Below are 16,200 nucleotides of genomic sequence, written 5' to 3' on the forward strand. Positions count from 1 at the left end.
AGACTAGTGGGAAAGTTGAAGTGTATAACAGAGAGATCAAACATATTTTGGTGAAGACTGTGAATGCTAATAGAATGGATTGGTCAAGGAAACTTCATGATGGTCTATGGGCCTATCGCACTACATGCAAGACTCTCATCGGTATGTCTCCTTACGAACTTGTATATGGGAAGTCTATCCATTTACCGGTAGAGCTAGAGCATAAAGCTTTGTGGGCGATGAAGAAGCTAAATTTCCGCATCTAATCAAAGAATGAATCACTTGAATATGCTTGATGAATTTTGTCTAAAAGCTGATGAAAGTTCAGCCTTGAACAAAGAGATGATGAAGAGGTATCATGATCACATAATTCAAAAGTGAGAATTTGTTGTGGGTGATCTTGTGCTCCTATTCAACTCCAAGTTGCGCGTTTCCGGGCAAACTCAAATCTAAATGAACCGGGCCATTTTTGCCCACAAAAGTGCTCCCCCATGGAGCGGTTGAGCTTGAGAACAGTGAAGGAACAAGGTTCATGATTAACGGCTAAAGGATCAAGATCTAACTAGGAAAACCAGAAAGTGTGCAAAAAGTTGTTGAGGCTTGTCATCTTGATGAAGTTTGAGTAAACAAGGCGCCTGCGTCGTGTCGCGACGTCGAATCAAGCACTACTTGGGAGGCAACCCAAGATATACAATCTAACCAACTATAGGTTTTTGTTTTACATCTAGTAGTTTTCTTTGTTTAGTTGACTATCTTTGGTAATTTAGATAGGTGTTTTAGTTTTGTACTAGTGTTGGCTATAATTAGCATAGCTTCCATGTCTAAAAGGTGATCGAAAAAATGTAGTAATGGCCTAAGGGTTGCTAAAGGTGCAGGGACGCGAAGCAAAATCTGCAGAAACATGTCTAGTGTAGAGGTCTACGAACCCAATCGATGTCCAGTAAGTTAACGTACGGACCGTTGATGTCAAACTTAGATCCCAGCAAAGTTCCTTAATTTTTTGAAGTGTAAAGATGATCCACGGTCCCCATCTACGGACCGTAGATCGACCCACGGACCGTAGATGGGGTCTCGTGGGCCTAATGTTTTGTGATCGTTGCCAAAGAGAAGGAGGGATTTCGAAAAGGCAAGACCTTATGAATCCTATATCGGTGATAGAGTTGTTTGATGTATGGGGAATTGATTTTATGGGTCCATTTGTGAGTTCACATAAGATGAAGTATATTCTAGTTGCGGTTGATTATGTAAAGAAGTGGGTGGGAGCAGTTGCGCTCCCCAACAATGAAGGCAAAAGTGTCACCACATTTTTGAAAAATATTTTCTTCTCCAAATTTGGTACACTGAGGGCGATTATCAGTGATGAAGGTTCCCACTTTTGTAATAAGTTGTTCAAGGCACTACTTGAGAAATATGGGGTCCACCACAAATTAGCCACTCCTTACCATATGCAGACTAATGGGAAAGTTGAACAGTTCAACAAAGAGATCAAACAGATTTTGGCGAAGACTATGAATGTTAATCGAACGGATTGGTCAAAATAGCTGGATGATGCTCTATGGGCCTAGCGGACTGCGAACAAGACTTCCATCGGTATGTCTCCTAACCAACTTGTATATGGGAAGCCTTGCCATTTACCGATAAAGCTAGAACATAAAGCTTTGTCGGCGATGAAGAATCTAAATTTGGATTGGGGCGCCACATTTAATCAAAGAATGAATGACTTGAATATGCTTGATGAATTTCTCCTAAAAGCTTATGAAAGTTCAATCTTGTACAAAGAGAGGATCAAGAGGTATCATGATAAAATAATTGATAAATGAGAATTTGTTGTGGCAGATCTTGCTCCTCTATTCAACTCTAGGTTGCACTTGTTTTCGGGCAAACTCAATTACAAATGGACCGGGCCATTTTTTATCACAAAAGTGCTCCACCATGGAGCGGTTGAGCTTGAGAACAGTGAAAAAACAAGGTTTATGGTTAATGGTAAAGGATGAACATCTATATAGGAAACGCAGAAAGTGTCCAACTAGTTGTTGAGGCCTATCATCTTGTTGAAGTCTGAGTAATCAAGACGCCTGCGTCTTGCCGCGACGTTAAACCAAGAGCTGCTTGGGAGGCAACCCAAGATGTAAAATCTAGCCAACTATAGGTTTTTGTTTTCCATCTAGTAGTTTTCTTTTTTAAGTTGATTCTCCATGTTAATATATATACGTGTTTTAGTTTGGTACTAGTGTTGGGTTGAATTAGCATAGGGTCCGTGTATAAAAAGTGTCTAGAAAATGTAAAAATAATGGCCTAAAGGTTGCTACAGGTGCAGGGACGTGAAGAAAAATCTACAGAAATAGGTCAGGTGTAGAGGTCTACAAACCCATCAATGGCCAGGAAGTTAGCCTAAGGACCGTCATTGTCAAACATAGATCCCAGGTATGTTCCTTAATTTTAAGAAATGTAAGAGTGATCTACAGTCTACATCTACGAACCGTTGGTCGACCCACGGACCGTAGACGGGGTCTCGTGGGTCGAAAGTGTTGTGATAATTTCCGAAGAGAAGTTGGTATTTCAAAGAGCCAAGAGATTCCTATGAATCCTATATTGGTGATAAAATTGTTTGATGTATGGAAAATTGATTTTATGTGTCCATTTGTGAGTTCACATGGGATGAAGTATATTCTAGTTGCGGTTCATTATGAAACGAAGTGGGTAGGAGCAGTTGCACTCCCCAACAATGAAGGTAAAAGTGTCACCGCATTTTTGAAAAAAAAATTCTTCCCCATCTTTGGTACACTGATGGCGATTATCAGTGATGGAGGTTCCCACTTTAGTAAGAAGTTGTTCACGGTGCTACTTAAAAAATATGGTGGCCGCCACAAATTAGCCATTCCTTATCAACTGTAGACTAGTGGGCAAGATGAAGTGACAAACAGAGAGATCGAACTGATTTTTGCGAAGACTCTGAATGCTAATGGAACGGATTGGCCAAGGTAGCTTGATGATGCTCTATGGGACTACTGGACTTGATACAAGACTCCCATCGGTATGTCTCCTTACCAACTTATATATGGGAAGTCTTGCAATTTACCGGTAGAGCTAGAACATAAAGCTTTGTCGGCAATGAAAAAGCTAAATTTGGATTGGGGAGCCGCATTTGATAAAAAAATAAATGACTTGAATATGCTTGATGAATTTCGCCTAAAAGCTTTTGAAAGTTCAGCCCTGTACAAAGAGAAGATGTAGAGGTATCATGATCAAATTATTGATAAGTGAGAATTTGTTGTGGCTGATCTTGTACCCCTATTAGACTCTAGGTTGCACTTGTTTCCTGGTAAACTCACATACAAATGGACCGGGCCATTTTTGTTCACAAAAGTGCTCCCCCATAGAGCGGTTGAGCTTGAGAACAGTGAAAAAACAAGGTTTATGGTTAACGGGTAAAGGATCAACATCTATCTGGGAAACGCAGAAAGTGTCCAAGTAGATGTTGAGGCCTATCATCTTGATGAAGTCTGAGTAATCAAGACGCCTACGTCTTGCCACGACGTTAAACCAAGCACTGCTTCGGATGCAACCCAAGATGTATAATCTAGCCAACTATAGATTTTTGTTTTCCATTTAGTAGTTTTCTTTTTTAAGTTGATTCTCTGTGTTAATATATATACGTGTTTTAGTTTGGTACTAGTGTTGGCTAGAATTACCATAGGGTCCGTGTATAAAAAGTGTCCAGAAAGTGTAAAAATAATGGCCTAAGGATTGCTACAGGTGCAGGGACGCAAAGTAAAATATGCAAAAACAGGTCTGGTGCAGAGGTCTACGACCCTATCAACGAGCCGTAAGTTAACCTACGGACCGTCAATGTCAAACGTAGATCCTAGGTAAGTTCCTAAATTTTTCCAATTGTAAGTGTGATCTACGGTAGAAATATACGGACCGTAGATCTATCCACGGACTATAGACGGGGTCTCGTGGGTCTAAAGTCTTGTGATCGTTGCTAAAGAGAAGGAGGGATTTCAAAGACGCAAGATCTTACTATAAATCCAATAGTGATGATAGAGTTTTATGATGTATGGGGAGTTGATTTTATGCGTTCAGATGTGAGTTCACATCGGATAAGTATATTCTTGTAGCGGTTGATTGTGTATCGAAGTGGTTGGAAGAAGTTGCGCTCCCCAATAATGAAGGTAAAAGAGTAACAATATTTTTGAAAAAGAATATCTTCTCCAGATTTGGTACACTGAGGGAGATTATCAGTGACGGAGGTTCCCACTTTTGTAAAAAGTTGTTCAAGGCAGTACTTGAGAAATATGGTGTCCGCCACTCCTTACCATCCGCAGACTAGTGGGCAAGTTGAAGTGTCCAACAGAGAGATCAAAAAGATTTTGGCAAAGATAGTGAATGCTAATAGAACGGATTGGTCAATGAAGCTTGATGATGCTCTATGGGCCTATTGAATTGCATACAAGATTTCTATCGGTATGTCACATTACCAACTGGTATATGTGGGAAGTCTTTCAATTTATCGGTAGAGCTATAGCATAAAGATTTGTGGACGATGAAGAAGCTAAATTTATATTGGGACGCCGCATCTAATGAAATAATGAATTAGTTGAGTATGTTTGATGAATTTTGCCTGAATTCTTATAAAACTTCAGCCTTGTACAAAGAGAAGATGAAGATGTATTATGATCAAATAATTGAAAAGTGAGAATTTGTTGTGGGTGATCTTGTGCTCCTATTCGACTCTAGGTTGCGCTTATTTCCGAGCAAACTCAAATCCAAATAGACCGGGACATTTTTCTCACAAAAGTGCTCCCCGATGGAGCAGTTGAGCTTGAGAACAGTAAAGGAACAATGTTCATGGTTAATGGGTAAAGGATCAAGATCTACTTAGGTAACACAGAAAGTGTATAAGAAGTTGTTGAGGCCTATCATCTTGATGAAATCTGAGTAAACAAGACGCCTGCATCGTACCGTGACGTTAAATCAAGCGCTGCTTGGGAGTCAACCCAAGATTTACAATATAGCCAACTATAGGATTTTAATTTCCATCTAGTAGATTTTTTTCTTTAGTGAATTCTCTATTTTAATTTGGATATGTGTTTTAGTTTGGTACTAGTATAGCCTAGAATTACCATAGAGTCCGTGTGTAAAAAGTGTCCAGAAAATGTAAATATAATTGCCTAAGTGCTGCTACAGTTACAGGGACACGAAGAATTATCTGCAGAAATAGGTCTAGTGCATAGGTTTACGGACCCCATCGACGACCCGTAAGTTAACCTACAAACTATCCATGTCAAATGTAGATCCCAGGTAAGTTCCTAAATATTTCCAACTGTAAGAATGATCTACGGTCCGTAGATCGACCCACGGACAGTAGACGGGGTCTTGTAGGTCCAAAGTCTTATGATCGTTGCCAAACAGAAGGAGGGATTTCAAAGAGGCAAGAGTTTACTATGAATCCTATATTAGTGATAGAGTTGTTTGATATATGGGGTATTGATTTTATGGGTCCATTTTTGAGTTCGCATGGGATGAAGTATATTCTTGTTGGAGTTCATTATGTATCGATGTGGCTTGAAGCAGTTGAGCTCCCTAACAATGAAGGTAAAAGTGTCACCGCATTTTTGAAAAAGAATATCTTCTCTAGATTTGGTACACTGAGGGCGATTATCAGTGATGGAGGTGCCCACTTTTGTAATAAGTTGTTCAAGGCGCTACCTGAGAAATATGGTGTCCGCCACACCTTACCATCCGCAAACTAGTGGGCAAGTTGAAGTGTCTAAAAGAGAGATCAAACAGATTTTGGCGAAGATAGTGAATGCTTATAGAACTGTTTGGTCAATGAAGCTTGATGATGCTCTATGGAGCAATCGAATTGCCTGCAAGACTCCTATCGGTATGTCTCATTACCAACTTGTATATGGGAAGTCTATCCATTTACCGGTAGAGCAAGAGCATAAAGCTTTGTGGGAGATGAAGAAACTAAATTTGGATTGGAATGCTGCATCTAATGAAAGAATGAATGACTTGAATATGTTTGATGAATTTCTCCTGAGAAGATGAAGAGGTATCATGATCAAATAATTGAAAAGTGAGAATTTATTGTGGGTGATCTTGTGCTCCTAGTTAACTGTAGGTTGCGTTTGTTTTCAGGCAAACTTAAATCCAAATGGACCGGGCCATTTTCGCACACATAAGTGCTCCCCGATGGAGCGGTCAAGCTTGAGAACTGTTAAGGAACATGGTTCATGGTTAACAGGAAAATGATCAAGATCTATCTGGGAAACGCAGAAAATGTGCAAGAAGTTGTTGAGGACTATCATCTTGATGAAGTCTAAGTAATCAACATGCACGCGTCATGTCGTGACGCTAAATCAAGCACTGCTTGGGAGGAAACCCAATATGTACAATCTAGCCAACTATAGGTTTTTGTTTTTTATCTAGTAGTTTTCTTTGTTTAGTTGATTCTCTGTGTTAATTTACATAGGTGTTTTAGTTTGGTACTAGTGTTGGCTAGAATTAACATAGGGTCCATGTCTAAAAGGTGTCCAGAAAATGTGAAAATAATGACCTAAGGGTCACTACAGGTGAAGGGACGCGAAGAAAAATCTGCAGAAACAGGACTGGTGCAGAGGTCTACAGACCCCATCGATGGCCCGTAAGTTAACCTACTGATTGTCCATGTCAAACGTAGATCCCAGGTAAGTTCCTAAATTTTTCCAACTGTTAGAGTCATCTACGACCCCCATCTATGGACCATAGATCGACCCACGGACCATTGACGGGGTCTTGTGAGTCCAAACTCTTGTGATCATTGTCAAAGAGAAAAAGGGATTTCAAAGAGGCAAGAGCTTACTATGAATCCTATACTGGTGATAAAGTTGTTTGATGTATGGAGAATGGATTTTATGGTTCCATTTGTGATTTCACATGGGATGAAGTATATTCTTGTTGTTGTTCATTATGTATCGAAGTGGGTGGAAGCAGTTGCGTTCCCCAACAATGAATATAAAAGTGAAACCGCATTTTTGAAAAAGAATATCTTCTCCATATTTGGTACAGTGAGGGCGATTATCAGTGATGGAAGTTCCTATTTTTGTAATAAATTGTTCAAGGCGTTACTTGTGAAATATTGTGTCCGCCACAAAGTAGCCACTTCTTACCATCTGTAGATAAGTGGGCAAGTTGAAGTTTCCAATAGAGAGATCAAATAGATTTTGGTGAAGACTGTGAATTCTTATAAAATGGATTGGTGAAGGAAACTTCAGGACGGTCTATGGGCCTATCGCACTGCATAGAAGACTCCCATTGGTATGTCTCCTTACGAACTTGTATATGGGAAGTCTAGCCATTTACCGGTAGAGCTAGAGCATAAAGCTTTGTTGGCGATAAAGAAGCTAAATTTGGATTGGGGCGCCGCATCTAATCAAAGAATGAATGACCTGAATATACTTGATGAATTTCGCCAAAAAGCTGATGAAAGTTCAGCCTTGTACAAAGAGAAGATTAAAAGGTATCACGATCAGATAATTCAAAAGTGAGAATTTGTTGTGGGTGATCTTGTTCTCCTAATCAACTGTAGGTTGCATTTGTTTTCGGGCAAACTTAAATCCAAATGGACCAGGCCATTTTCGCACACATATGTGCTCCCCGATGGAGCGGTCGTGCTTGAGAACAGTTAAGGAACAACGTTCATGGTTAACAGGAAAATGAATAAGATTTATCTAGGAAATGCAGAAAGTGTGCAAAAAGTTGTTGAGGCCTATCATCTAAATAAAGTCTATGTAATCAACATGCACGCGTCGTGCCGTGACGTTATGTTAAGCACGGCTTGGGAGGAAACCCAATATGTACAATCTAGCCAACTATAGGTTTTTGTTTTTTTACTAGTGGTTTACTTGATTCTCTTTGTTAATTTATATACGTGTTTTAGTTTGATAGTAGTGTTGGCTAGAATTAGCATAGGGTCCGTGTCTAAAACGTGTCTAGAAAATGTAAAAATAATGACCTAAGGGTTGCTACAGGTGCAGGGATGTGAAGAAAAATCTGCAGAAACTGGACTGGTGCAGAGGTCTACAGACCCCATCGATGGCCCGTAAGTTAACGTACTAATTGTCCATGTCAAACGTAGATCACTGGTAAGTTCCTAAATTTTTCCAGCTGTAAGAGTGATCTACGGTGACCATATATATACCGTAGATCGATCCACGGACCGTAGTCGGGGTTTCGTTGGTCCAATAAGTTATCCTACGAACCGTCCACGTAAAACGTAGATCTCATGTAAGTTCTTAATGTTTTCCAAGTGTAAGTGTGATCTATGGTCCCCATCTATGGATCATAGTACGACCCACGGACCGTAGACGGGGGTCTCGTAGGTCCAAAGTCTTATGATCACTACCAAAGATAAGGACAGATTTCAATGAGGCAAGAGATTCCTATGAATCCCATATTACTGATCGAGTTGTTTGATGTATGTGGAATTGATTTTATGGGTCCATTTGTGAGTTCAAATGGGATGAATGTATATTCTAGTAGTGGTTGATTATGTATCGAAGTGGGTGGAAGCAGTTGCGTTCCCCATCAATGAAGGTAAAAGTGTCACTGCACTTTTGAAAAAGAATATCTTCTCCAGATTTGATACACTGATGACGATTATCAGTGATGGAGGTTCCGACTTTTTTAATATGTCGTTCAAGGCGCTACTTGAGAAATTTGGTATCCGCCACAAAGTAGCCACTCCTTACCTTCCGCAGACAAGTGGGCAAGTTAAAGTGTCCAACAAAGAGATCAAAAAGATTTTGGCAAAAATTGTCATTGATAATAGAACGGATTGGTCAAATAAGCTTCATGATGCTCTACGGGCCTATCAGACTGCATACAAGACTCCCATCGGTATGTCTCCTTACCAACCTGTATATATGCAAAGTTTTGCCATTTACCGGTAGAACTAGAGCATGAAGCTTTGTGGGCGATGAAGAAGCTAAATATGGATTGCGGCACCGCATCTAATCAAAGAATTAAGAACTTGAATATTCTTGATGAATTTCTCCTAAAAGCTTATGAAAGTTCAGCCTTGTACAAAGAGAAGATGATGAGGTATCATGATCGAAGAATTGAAAAGTGAGAATTTGTTGTGGTGATCTTGTGCTCCTATTCAACTCTAGGTTGCGCTTGTTTCCGGGCAAACTCAATTCAAAATGGACCGGGCCATTTTTGCTCACAAATATGCTCCCCCATAGAGCGGTTGTGCTTGAGAACAGTCAAGGAACAAGGTTTATGGTTAACGGGCAAAGGATCAAGATCTATCTAGGAAACGCGGAATTTGTGCAAGAAGTTGTTGAGGCCTATCATCTTAATGAAGTCTGAGTTATCAAGACGTCGACGTCGTGCCGCAACGTCATATCAAGCGTTGTTTGGGAGGTAATCCAAAATGTACAATCTAGCCAATTATAGGTTTTTGTTTTCCATGTAGTAGTTTTCTTTGTTAAGTCGATTTTCTGTGTTAATTTATATACGTGTTTTAGTTTGGTACGAGTGTTGGCTAGAATTTGCATAGGGTCCGTGTCAAAAAAGTTTCTCGAAAATGTGAAAATATTGGCCTAAGGGTTGCCACAGATGTAGAAACGCGAAGCAAGATATGCAGATCCTAGGTAAGTTCCTAAATTTTTCCAAGAGTAAGTGTGACCTACGGTCGCCATCTACGGACCGCATCAACAGCCCGTAAGTTAACCTACGGACCGTCAATGTCAAACGTAGATCCTAGGTAAGTTCCTAAATTTTTCCAAGTGTAAGTGTGACCTACGGTCGCCATCTATGGACCGTAGACGTGGTATCGGGAATCCAAAGTCTTGTAATCGTTACCTAAGAGAAGGAGGGATTTCAATGAGGCAAGAGCTTCCTATGAATCCCATATTGGTGATAGAGTTGTTAGATGTATGGGAAATTGATTTTATGGGTTCATTTGTGAGTTCAAATGGGATGAAGTATATTCTTGTAGCGGTTGATTATGTATCGAAGCAGGTGGAAGCAGTTGAAGTGGGCAAGGCGCTACTTGAGAAATATGGTGTCCACCACAAATTATCACCGCATTTTTGTAATAAGTTGTTCAAGGCGCTACTTGAGAAATATGGTGTCCACCACAAATTATCCACTTCTCATCATCTGAAGACTAGTGGGCAAGTTGAAGTGTCTAACAGAGAGATCAAACAGATTTTGGCAAAGACTGTGAATACTAATCGAGCGGATTGATCAAGGTAGCTTGATGATACCCTATGGGCCTATCGAACTACATACAAGACTCCGATCAGTATGTCTTCTTACCAACTTGTATATGGGAAGTGTTTCCATTTACCGGTAGAGCTAAAGCATAAAGCTTTGTCGGCGATGAATAAGCTTAATTTGGATTGGGGAGCCACATTTAATCAAAGAATGAATGGTCTGAATATGCTTGATGAATTTCTCCTAAAAGCTTAAGACAGTTCATCCTTGTACAAAGAGAAGATGCAGAGGTATCATGATCAATTAGTTGAAAAGTGAGAATTTGTTGCGGGTGATCTTGTGCCCCTATTTAACTCTAGGTTGCTCTTGTTTCCGGGCAAAGTCAAATACAAATGGACCGGGCCATTTTTTCTCACAAAAGTGCTCCCTCATGGAGCGGTTGAGCTTCAGAACAGTGAAGAAACAAGGTTCACGGTTAACGGGTAAAGGATCAAGATCTATCTAAGAAACGTAGAAGTGTGCAAGAAGTTGTTGAGGCCTATCATCTTGATGAAGTATGAGTAATCAAGATGCTTGGGTCATGCCACAACGTTATATCGAGCGTTTCTTGGGAGGAAATCCAAGATGTACAATCTAGCCAAGTGTAGGTTTTTGTTTTCCATCTAGTAGTTTTCTTTGTTTAGTTGATTCGCTTTGTTTATTTAGATAGGTGTTTTAGTTTTGCACTAATGTTGGCTAGAATTAGCATAGGGTCCGTGTCTAAAAAGTGTCAAGGAAATGTAAAAATAATGGCCTGAGGGTTTCTACAGGTGCAGAGAGGCGAAGCAAAATATGTAGAAATAGGTCTTGTGCAGAGGTCTACGGACCCCATCGACGGCCCGTAAGTTAACATACAGATTGACAATGTCAAACGTAGATCCCAGATAAGTTCCTAAACTTTTCCAATTGTAAGTGTGTCTACGGTCGCCATCTACGGACCGTAGATCTATCCACGTCCCGTAGACGGGGTCACGGGAATCTAATGTCTTGTGATCGTTGCCTAAGAGAAGTAGGGATTTCAAAGAGGCAAGAGCTTCCTATAAATCTTATATTGGCGATTGAGCTGTTTCTTCCACATCTAATGAAAGAATGAATGACTTGAATATGTTTCATTAATTTCTCCTAGGAAGATGAAGAGGTATCATTATCAAATAATTGAAATGTGAGAATTTGTTGTGGGTGATCTTCTGCTACTATTCAACTGTAGGATGCGTTTGTTTCCGGGCTAACTTAAATCCAAATGGACCGGGCCATTTTTGCTAACAAAAGTGCTCCCCCATGGAGCAGTTGAGCTTAGGAACAATGAAGGAACAAGTTTCATCGTTAACGGGCAAAGGATCCAGATCTATCTGGGAAACGCAGAAAGTGTGCAAGAAGTTGTTGAGGCCTATCATCTTGATGAAGTCTGAGTAATGAAGATGCCTGCAAGGTGCTGCGACGTTAAATCAAGCGCGGCTTGGGAGGCAACCCATGATGTACAATCAGGCCAACTATAGGTTTTTGTTTTCCATCTAGTAGTTTTGTTTGATTAGTTGATTCTCAGTGTTAATTTAGATGTCTTTTAGTTTGGTACTACTTTTGGCTAGAATTAGCATAGGATCCGTGTCTAAAAAGTGTCCAGAAAATGTAAAAATAATGGCCTAATGTGTGCGAGAGGTGCGGGGACGCAAAGAAAATCCTTCCAAAACAGGTTTGGTGCAGAGGTCTACTGTCCACATGGACGACCCGAAATTAACATTCGGGCCGTCCATGTGAAACGTAGATCACAGGTAAGTGCCTAAACTTTTCCAGGTTTTAGTGTGATCTACGGTCCCCATCTACGGACCTTAGATCAACTCACCGATCGTAGACGGGGTCCCGTGGGTCTAAATTCTTCCGATCGTTGCCGAATAGAAGGAGGGATTTCAAAGAAGCAAGAACTTACTATGAATACCATATTGGTGATAGAGTTGTTTGATGTATGGGGAATTGATTTTAAGGGTCTATTTGTTAGTTCATATGGGATGAAGTATATTCTTGTAGCAGTTGATTATGTATCTAAGTGGGTGAAAGTAGTGGCTCTCCCCAACAATGAAGGTAAAAGAGTCAGCGCATTTTTGAAAAAGAATATCTTCTCCAGATTTGGTACAGTTAGGGCGATAATCAGTGATGGAGTTTCCCACTTTTGTAATAAGTTTTTCAAGGAGCTACTTTAGAAATATGGTGTCAGCCACATAGTAGTCACGCCTTATCATCCGCAGACTAGTGGGCAAGTTAAAGTGCCCAACAAAGAGATGAAACAGATTTTGGCGAAGACTGTGAATGCTAATAGAATAGATTGGTCAAAGAAGCTTGGTGATGCTGTATGGGCCTATTAGACTGCACACAAGACTCCCATTGATATATCTGCTTACCAACTTGTATAAGGGGAACCGCATCTAATCAAAGAATGAATGACTTGAATATGTTTGATGAATTTCGCCTAAAAGCTTATGAAAGTTCAGCCTTGTACAATGAGAAGATGAAGAGGTATCATAATAAAATAATTGAAAAGTGAGAATTTCTTGTGGGTGATCTTCTGCTCCTATTCACCTCTAGGTTGCGCTTGTTTTCGGGTAACCTCAACTCCAAATGAACCCGACCATTTTTTCTCTTAAAACTGCCACCCCATAGAAGAGTTGAGCTTGAGAACAGTGAAGGAACATGGATCATGGTTAACGGGCAAAGGATCAAGATCTATCTGGGAAACGCAGAAAGTGTGCAAGAAGTTGTTGAGGCCTATCATATTGATGAAGTCTCAGTAATCAAGACGTCTGCCTCTTGCCGCGACGTTAAATCAAACGTTGCTTGGGAAGCAACCAAGATATACATTCTAGCCAACTACAAGTTTTTGTCTTCCATATAGTAGATTTCTTTGTTTAGTTGATTCTCTGTGTTAATTTAGATATGTGTTTTAGTTTGGTACTAGTGTTGTCTAGAATTAGCATACGGTCCTTGTCTAAAAAGTGTCCATAAAATGTAAAAATAATGGCCTAAGGGTTCCTACAGGAGCATGAATGCAAAGAAAAAATAGTAGAAATAGGTTTGGTGCAGAGGTCTACAGACCCCATCAATGGCCCGTAAGTTCACCTACCGACCTTCCATGTCAAATGTAGATCCCGGGTAAGTTCCTAAATTTTTCCAAATTTAAGTGTGATCTACGGTCACCATATACGAACCGTAGACGGGGTCTCGTGGGTCCAAAGTCTTGTGATCGTTGCCTAAGAGATGTAAGGATTTCAAAGAGACAAGATCTTCCTATGAATATTATATTGGCGATAAAGTTGTTTGATGTATGGGGAATTGATTTCATGGGTCCTTTGGTGAGTTTAATGGGATGAAGTATATTCTTGAAGCGGTTGTTTATGTATCGAAGTGGGTGGAAGCCGTTGCGCTCCCCAACAATGAAGGTAAAAGTGTCACCGCATTTTTGCAAAAAAATATCTTTTCCAGATTTGGTTCACTAAGGACGATTATCGGTGATGGAGGTTCCCACTTTTTTGATAAGTTGGTCAAGACGCTATTTAAGAAATATGGTGTCCACCACAATGTAGGAACTCCTTATCATCCGCAGACTCATGGGCAAGTTGAAGTGTCCAACAGAGAGACCAAACAAATTTTGGCGAAGACTGTGAATACTAATAGAACGGTTTGGTCAAGAAAGGTTGATGATTCTCTATGGGCCTATCGCACTGCACACAAGACTCTCATCGGTATGTCTCCTTACCAACTTGTATATGGGTAGTATTGCCTTTTACCGGTAGAGCTAAAGCATAAATCTTTGTGGGCGATGAAGAAGCTAAATTTGGATTGGGGCGCTGCATCTAATCAAATAACGAATGACTTGAATGTGATTGATGAATTTCGCCTAAAAGCTTATGAAACTTCAGCCTTGTACAATGAGAAGATGAAGAGGTATCATGATCAAATAATTCAAAAGTGAGAATTTGGTGGGGGTGATCTTGTGCTCCTATTCAACTCTAGGTTGCGCTTGTTTCCGGGCAAACTCAAAACCAAATTGACCGGCCCATTTTTTCTCACAAAAGTACTCTCCATGGAGGAGTTCAGCTTGAGAACAATAAAGGAACATGGATCATGGTTAACAGGTAAAGGATCAAGATCTATCTGGGAAACACAAAAATTGTGCAAGAATTGTTGAGGGCTATCATATTAATGAAGTATGAGTAATCAAGATGCCTGCGTCTTGCCGCGATGTTAAATCAACCGTTGTTTGGGAGGCAACCCAAGATATAGAATCTAGCAAACTACATGTTTTTGTTTTCCATCAAGTAGTTTTCTTTGTTTAGTTTATTCTCTGTGTTAATTTAGATATGTGTTTTAGTTTGATACTAGTGTTGACTAGAATTAGCATAGGGTCCTTGTCTAAAAAGTTTCCAAAAAATATGAAAATATTGGCCTAACGGTTACTGCAGGTGCATGAACGTAAAAAAAAACTAAATATACAGGTTTGGTGCAGAGGTCTACCTACCCCATAGACGATTCATAAGTTAACCTACGGCCGGGCCATGTTACACGTAGATCACTCGTAAGTTCCTAAACTTTTCCAAGTTTAAGTGTGATCTACGGTCGCCATCTATGGACCGTAGATCGATCCACGGACAGTACACAAGGTCTCGTGGGTCCAAAGTGTTGTGATGGTTGCGAAAGAGAAGGAGGGATTTCAAAGAGGCAAGAGTTTCCTATGAAACCCAAATTGGTGATATAGTTGTTTGATGTATGTGGAATTGATTTTATGGATCCATTTGTGAGTTCAGATGGGATGAAGTATATTATTGTAGTGCTTGATTATGTATGAAAGTGGGTGGAAGCAGTTGCGCTCCCCAACAATGAAGGAAAAAGCATCAACGCCTTTTAGAAAAAGAATAACTTCTCCAGATTTTGTACACTGACGGGGATTATCAGTGATGGATCCAAAGTCATGTGATCGTTAACAATGAGAAGGAGGGATTTCAATAAGGCAAGAGATTCCTATGAATCCCATATAGGTGATAGAGTTGTTTTATGTATGGGGAAATGATTTTATGGGTCCATTTGTGAGTGCACATGGGATGAAGTATATTATTGTAGCGGTTGATTATGTATCGAAGTGGGTGGAAAAATTTGCGCTCCCCATCAATGAAGGTAAATGTGTCACCGCATTTTTGTAAAAGAATATTTTCTCCAGATTTGGTACACTGAGGGCGATTATCAGTGATGGAGTTTCCCACTTTTGTAATAAGTTGCTCAACGCGCTACTTGAGAAATATGGTGTCCGCCACAGAGTAGACACGCCTTACCATCCACAGACTATTGGGCAAGTTGAAATGACCAACAGAGAGATGAAACAAATTTTGGCGAATACTGTGAATGCTAATAGAACAGATTGGTCGAGGAAGCTTGATGACGCTCTATGGGCCTATCAGACTACACACAAGACTCCCATCGGTATGTGTCCTTACCAACTTGTACATGGGAAGTCTTGCCATTTACTGGTAGAGCTAGAGTATAAAGCTTTGTCGGCAAAGAAGTAGCTAAATTTGGATTGGGGCACCTTATCTAGTCAAAGAATGAATGACCTGAATATGGTTGATGAATTTCGCCTAAAAGCTTATGAAAGTTCAGACTTTTAAAATGAAAAGATGAAGAGGTATAATAATCAAATAATTTAAAAGTTAGAATTTGTTGTGGGTAATCTTCTGCTCCTATTCAACTCTAGGTTGCGCTTACTTTCGGACAAACTCAAATCCAAATGGACCTGGCCATTTTTGCTTACAAAAGTGCTCCCATATGGAGCAGTTGCTGTTGAGAACAGTGAAGGAATAATGATTACGGTTAAAGGGTAAAGGATCGAGATTTATCTGGGAAACGCAGAAAGTGTCCAAGAAGTTGTTGAGGGCTATCGTCTAGATGAAGTCTGAGTAATCAAGACGCGTGCATCGTGCCGCGACATTA

The 16,200-nt window shown here is 40.1% G+C and overlaps 2 protein-coding genes across 2 annotated transcripts in view; one reads left to right on the top strand and one right to left on the bottom strand.

The window, feature by feature from the left end:
• LOC125862657 (nucleobase-ascorbate transporter 6-like) overlaps positions 1-16,200 on the bottom strand; it is a 725,741-nt gene that overhangs the window by 225,580 nt on the left and 483,961 nt on the right. The window lies entirely within an intron of this gene.
• Positions 8,619-9,339, top strand: LOC125861434 (uncharacterized). Its single transcript, XM_049541335.1, has 3 exons — positions 8,619-8,865; positions 8,919-9,069; positions 9,138-9,339. Exons 1-3 carry the CDS (start codon positions 8,619-8,621, stop codon positions 9,337-9,339), a joined length of 600 nt encoding a protein of 199 aa, XP_049397292.1.

Source organism: Solanum stenotomum, chromosome 4 (assembly GCF_019186545.1).
Source record: "Solanum stenotomum isolate F172 chromosome 4, ASM1918654v1, whole genome shotgun sequence".
Lineage (NCBI taxonomy): Eukaryota > Viridiplantae > Streptophyta > Magnoliopsida > Solanales > Solanaceae > Solanum > Solanum stenotomum.

Coding starts and splice junctions, on each gene's coding strand:
- LOC125861434 (XM_049541335.1), top strand. CDS start 8,619: ATGACGATTATCAGTGATGGAGGTTCCGACTTTTTTAATATGTCGTTC. Junction 8,866..8,918: donor TGCATACAAGACTCCCATCG/GTATGTCTCCTT, acceptor ATTTACCGGTAG/AACTAGAGCATGAAGCTTTG. Junction 9,070..9,137: donor TACAAAGAGAAGATGATGAG/GTATCATGATCG, acceptor ATTCAACTCTAG/GTTGCGCTTGTTTCCGGGCA.